Raw genomic sequence first — 6265 nt, 5'->3', positions numbered from 1 at the left:
ACGGGCACCAGGGTTGAAACGGCAAGTCAATTCAGTTGAAGCTCTTGACAGTTCGAAGCGCGACTCAGGAATCTTATTCGACAATGCCAGCGGGTCGATCAGAAAGAAGGTTGGCCAGTGTTCGGACGAGTCACAAAAAATGCTTTCAACATGAGCAGCTCCTGACGAATTGAAGGACCTTTTGTGTTGGTGGCTTGCTACAATCGGAGCATGCATACGTACGTGGCTCATCGAGTTTGCGTCCACGAATACAACGAACAAACATGCATCGAAAAATAATAGCTGAAGGTTGCTGGTCAAAATCGGCGTCAGGCCTCAACATCTCTCTCACCACAAACATGCGAGCGGGCTTGTGCAACGAACACCAGCCGAGAAGAGGTTTGCGGCTTGTCATCGTCCAATCCGGGACCTCCCTGTCTGTCTAACATTTTTCCACCCGGTCATGTCCAGACACACGGACTCGGCATCTCCTTTCCTCACGCACCGCGTGGGAAGTTATTGGTATTACAGCATACGAGAACGGACTTCATGATCCAAATCGTTGAATATTCGTACATTTGTCGCAACCTTGCTTTTGGAGACATACCGCCTCCTTGTATCTGCCACATGGCGACGTCAAGTGTAAGACAATCTGCCATCACCCGCTAGCTTCAGCTTTCAGGGGCCGAGTTTGTTCAAGACTTTGCTGGCCAAAGAATCCGATGGTCCGGCGTTGAATGGAGAAAAAAAGGGGAAAAAATCAGGAAGAAGAAGAAGCGAAGAGCAAATAACGCGTCACATCGAATCTCAGGTCAACAGCAACACGAGGCATCCATCCCTCCCCCCGGAGTGTGGACCGCAACTGTCAAGCAAGCATCGAGGCGGCTGCAATTAGAAACTCTCGTCAATCGTTCGGACTGTCCACTCTTTATCTCCATCATCGATCGCCTCATCAACGCCTTGGATTTCAGGAGGTGACAAAGCGAAAAGACGTTCAACGAGTGTTCTAATCCCGTCAGCTTCGGCGGCTGGGCGCGGCGCACGTTCAGGTCCAGTACTCCGTACGCGCGACATCAGCGGCCAAACGCTGACGGCACGGCATACCAGCGACATCGAATCGACACGAACATCGGGCACAGTGCATGACATTTGGGACATGCCCCGACGCGCTCAAATTTGAAGCCATTTCGCAACACACACTTCGCGTATGCAGATGGTCGAGTGCGTCCAATCTCATTTCCTTTGGTTATTTTGCGTTCCAGCCCTTCTCTGGTCATGTCTTCTATTTTGGAGCAGGCTTCATCCATTTATTCGCCCATAAGGCGTCGCCCGTGTTATTACACTCCACATGCAGTAGAGAGCCAGCCCGCCCCGGGATATTAGCCAACCGTGCTGGCGGAACCTCATCGCCTCTGACATTTCGTTCCAGAGTCATTGCTATGTCTCTGCGAATACCGTATCGATGCCAACAACCCGCTCATCTCGACGGGCTCAGGGTTGCCGAATCAGCACTTGTGTCTGCGCTGTTGGAGCTCTGCAGTCATTACATGCGCACTCGCATTCGTCCATTTATTCCGGACACGCGACAGGGTCAATATCCCAAGAGGATGGATAAACACGTTTATCACAGTGCCATTTTCTCCCCGACCAGCAACCCCTGGCCCTCGATGGTCAGTTCAACAGGTGGTATCGCCGCGTCGTGTATCCCGACGCCGAATTCGCGTAATTGTTGCCGTTGCCGGCGATGCTGCTACCGCAACTACAACTTTGTCCGCTTGCTTCTTGCTTGCTCTACTGCACAATCGATACGGATACCATAAGTACGTGCGTGGGCAAGAGAACGGGAGAGGGAGACGAAGACTCATCCACCCACCCACATCGAACGACAGCCCCCTCAATCCTCACAACAAGGAATCCTGGCCGGCCACACACACCCACCCCCCAGCAACACCTTCGCAGCCAGATCCCTCATTCCCTGTCCACCCTGGTCGAGTATCCTTGAAGAGGGGACGGACGGGGGTGCCTGCTGCGGTGTTGCATTCTGGGACTAGGTTCTGCAAGTACAGGGCAGGGTGGTAACAGGGCGGCGCTGACATGCCTCCCCAGTCAGTACCGTCCAGTGCCTCTCACTCTCTTTTTGCTTGCTCTCACTCAGTCTCGACTCTTCGCTCTGGTGGTTCATCGCCCAAGAAATCACAGGTTGACGGATCCCAATGTTCGGATCCTGACCCCCGGCTCCTACGCATTGAAAACCAGCACCATCTTAAATATATTACCAGTCCCAGGCGCATCCCCCGCAAGCTAGTTGAGTTCCCGTCACCTGTCGCTCCCTCAGGACGAACAAAAAGAAGCCGAACGACTGATGCTGGTTGCTGGTTGTTGTTCTTAATAAACCTTTCTTACCTCTAGCGTGCGAACATTCGCTCACTCCCACGCCCGCCCGCATCCGACTCATACACACACATACACACACACACACACACACCACAACGGCCTCCTCACACGCCCCAGAACCCAACCCGCGAGATCCAGATCCCCTGGCCCATATTTAAAAAAGTAAACACCAGGAGCACCATCAGGGAAAAAGCCTCGACACGTTCGTCCCGTCTACAACACACTGGAGAAGAAGGGGATGCCTTGAGAGGGGGCACGCCTGGCCTGACGTCGCCCTCTGCATTAAGAGAAAAACAAGATGTGGGCTACCGCTCCACTGCCGTATTACTCGGCCTACAAGCCTACCCGGAGGAAGGACAGAGGCAGCGTCAGCAACAAAGATACGACGTTGCCAACCTCTGTCAACGATCAAGTTCCCCTTCCTCTTCTCTCAACTCAGCCCAACCCCAATAACATTCCGTCGGATCTGTTTGAACCTGCTCTTGATGGACCGCCGTCGCCAGAGAGGATCCGTGCCTTGAGCAAGCAGATGAAGAGGGCCTCGGCCTTGGACAAGCACAAGAGCAACGTCACAACGTCCTCAGGCTCGTCGTCCTCGCTGCGCTCAATAACCTCGGAACGTCGTCCGTCGTGGGAACACACCCTGGAAACCATCACTTTGTCTAGGAAGTCTTCTGGCCGGTCAACTTCTAGCAGCATGCCGTCTCGAGAACGCCCCGAGAGCGTCCAGCTCTTCGGCAAGACCATCTTCAACCGAAGAGCCAAGCTGAAGCGGGAAAGCAGCAGCAACTCCTCTGGAAGTTCTCTGTATTCTGGTGAGCTTGTATTGGATGGTCCGCCCTCGGCAAACAAGGATCATCTCATCCCGTCCATCTTCGGTCGTCGACGACAGACTCTAAGACAAGATGAACTTGCAGACGACCCTACCCTCGGCAGGAAACTGCAAATATCGGGCCCGTACAACTTCCAACACGTCACCCACACCAAACGCGACCATCTACCGGACCTTCAAAGAGGTAGCCGCGCTGAACTTGTTTCCGAATTCTCGGCTATCCGCGCTGGCCAACGCCCGACCACCGGCACATTGAAGGGGATCGATGTTGAGGATTTGCACTTCTCTAACTTTTCATCCGAAGCGTTGCATATGTCACGAGAGGATGTTCTATCCAATGAGACCCACCCCGAACTGTTTCTGAACCGTCCGCCGGTCATCACCCACCAGACTGGCCCAACTTCGGCGCCGCGGAGGCTGATCAAGCACACTCGATCCCAGGAACAACTGCGTTCGAGCCCGCCCCGGCCAGCGCCACCGCGGCCTCCTAGGTCACCGATTGACGAGGAGGCAATTCTCTCTGACATCCCAGCCCCTCCTATTCCACCGCCCAGGAAGTCGAGTCGCATCTCGGTCAAACACGACATCCTGAATGCCATGGAGGATGTCGACACCCAGGAACGGCCCAAAACCGGGGACAGTTTTCAGCACCCTGCCCTCCAGGCACCAATTGAGTTCCCGGAGCCCCCAGCAACTGCTCATGGATACTTCCCTTCTGACGTCGCCGGCGCGGAGGCTTACGCGGATCTCCGGTTCTCCCACGCCATCACGACTCCTGACGATGCCGCTTGGCCCCTCACTGCCAGCTCAACCTGTTCATATGACATGGCCCTGCCCGACGTTCCGGAGGAGGAGGAAGCGTATCCCATGGGACGTCGTTCCCGCGCCAGCCTAATCAGCACCAATTCGTCATTGAGGGGCAGCCACTCTGTACCAGTTTTGCGGCAACTGGCGCAAACGCAACAAGATGACTCGCAGAGACCACCAAGTGGCGCGTCAGACACATTGGGCAGTTTCGACATGTTTGGCATCCAGTCTGCGTTAACAGAGGCTTTGGAGGAAGATGAGATGGCAGACATACTACACCGTGCAAGCTGGGAAGACGACATCGATTACTGTTACGAGCATGAAGTTGAGGCTGATTGCGACTATGCCTGGGATCGACCTTCGCTGGAAGTGATCAGGGAAGACGTTGTACAAACTCCTCTCGACACCGAGAACGTGTTCGTGGCGCCGTTGTCAGCTGGTTTGAAGCCAGCACCAACAACTAACTCGGACATCCCGGCCCTCAGTCCTTCAAGCCCGACTTCTACGGCAAATGGGCACGAGGCCATAACCCCCACGATCCCTACGCTGCCGGTGCGATCCAACTTCTCCCACCCCAGGATGGAGACCAACTACCGCGGCCAGTCTCATCTTCACGTCAGAACTGCTTCTCATGCGTCGAGCTTCAAGGAGTCTCACGGCTTTCACCTGTCACCATCCCTTCTCATTCCTGGAGATTTCCGGCAGCAGATGCTCGCCGAGTCGGACGCCGATGAGTATCCTGCAGAAATCCCCAGGCAGCACATTAGGAACTTCTCGTTCGAAACCGAGCCTACCATGTCGATAGAGACTCCCGGGCTGTTTGTTCCAGACCGCGCGAGCACTTCCACGACGGGCAGCAACTCTTCAGGGCAGACAAGCTCGACCGAAGCACGCCACGCTTCCACCAACTCGACCTGGACAGCTCTGACACGATACACCGGAAGCACAACCTTCGAGGGATGGAACCCGAAGGCTGAAGGCATCGATCACTCGCGCTCGATCAGCGTCGACGACTTCCCCGGTCTGGAGTCACCCAAGGGACGGACGTCTATCATGACGCCGCTGCCCGAGTCCGACGAGGTGCTCACGACGTCTCACTCTACTGGGGACATGCGTACAGTCTCCGAGGGCCACAAAGCAAACCTCTCCCGCGAGAACTTCTCGACGAAAGAGCCGATCAAGCAGCATCGGCGCCAACGTGCCCGAACCACGAGCTTGAGCACTCCGCCCCCGCCGGGCCAATATGCGCTTTTCCCGCCGGTCTACTCTGGTAGCCGAATCTAAACACCCCCCACCCACATCAGCGTGTTCAGACACGACACCACACCCGTTTCCTTGACACCTGTTGCCTTACACATCTCTCACATTTCGGCGAAGCGACACGATCCTGGGTCACATTAGGCGGCGCATCACTCACCATTTCTCATTATTTTCACACATCTCGGCGACTTCTCTACCACTGCCGCGAATTCCATAGACTTACTGGCACACATCGGAAGGGGTTGTATTACGGATTCTCATCAATTTCGCATAGACCAGCGCCGATCCATCGAATCAGGACCAAAAGTTACCTGTCGCTGTCAACAATCAGCATCACTCTCGCTCATTTCCTTACCCGTCTTTTCTTGTTTATACTGCCCACGATTGTGGCATTGGCGTGGGGCGCACTTCCTGCGCGCAGGGACAAACATCAGAACCGCAGCTGTTCTTTTGTCCTGGGTTATTATTATTGTTACCACCCGAAACCGCAACACATACCACACACACACACACACACACACACACACACAACCACCACCACCACCACAACAACTGCTATTGTTATTTTGTACCAAAAAGGCGAGTGTCGTGGAGCGGCGACCTCGCCGGACACGACTTGATGGATTACGACATTTGGGCGAAAGAGAAAAAAAAAACTTGTAAAAAGGGAATGCAGCGCCAACAGTGGCGGAGGCGGCGGCGGGTGGATGAGGTTACAGTATCGGCGACGAGCATCTCAGGCAGGGAAGGGAGGTGGGTTCATAGGTGAGACACGTTCACTAGGTATGGAAAAGGCGTGGCACTTTTATCGCGGTTTGGACGCATTTGACGCGCCGAATAATCCAATTCAAGAGACGTTACTGTCCCAAACATTTCCGTATTTTGTTCCAAACATTGGTGACGCTCTTTGATTTGTTTTCTGACATATGATCACTGTTCTCATTCACGCGAAATGTTTGCTTATTAACGGACATATATGGTGTGGCATCACGA

General features: G+C 54.4%; 1 protein-coding gene across 1 annotated transcript; it reads left to right on the top strand.

Annotated features, from left to right (window-relative positions):
* Positions 1-2671: 2671 nt before the first annotated feature.
* CkaCkLH20_10825 (uncharacterized protein) lies at positions 2672-5296 on the top strand (the record flags this gene model as incomplete). Its single annotated transcript, XM_038893539.1, has 1 exon — positions 2672-5296. One exon carries the CDS (start codon positions 2672-2674, stop codon positions 5294-5296), a length of 2625 nt encoding a protein of 874 aa, XP_038741088.1.
* Between the last annotated feature and the right edge of the window lie 969 nt (positions 5297-6265).

This window comes from Colletotrichum karsti (assembly GCF_011947395.1).
Source record: "Colletotrichum karsti strain CkLH20 chromosome Unknown Scaffold43, whole genome shotgun sequence".
NCBI classification, from domain to species: Eukaryota; Fungi; Ascomycota; class Sordariomycetes; order Glomerellales; family Glomerellaceae; genus Colletotrichum; species Colletotrichum karsti.
Note: the sequence above shows the minus strand (reverse complement) of the source record. Positions and strands in the feature narration are given on the sequence as shown.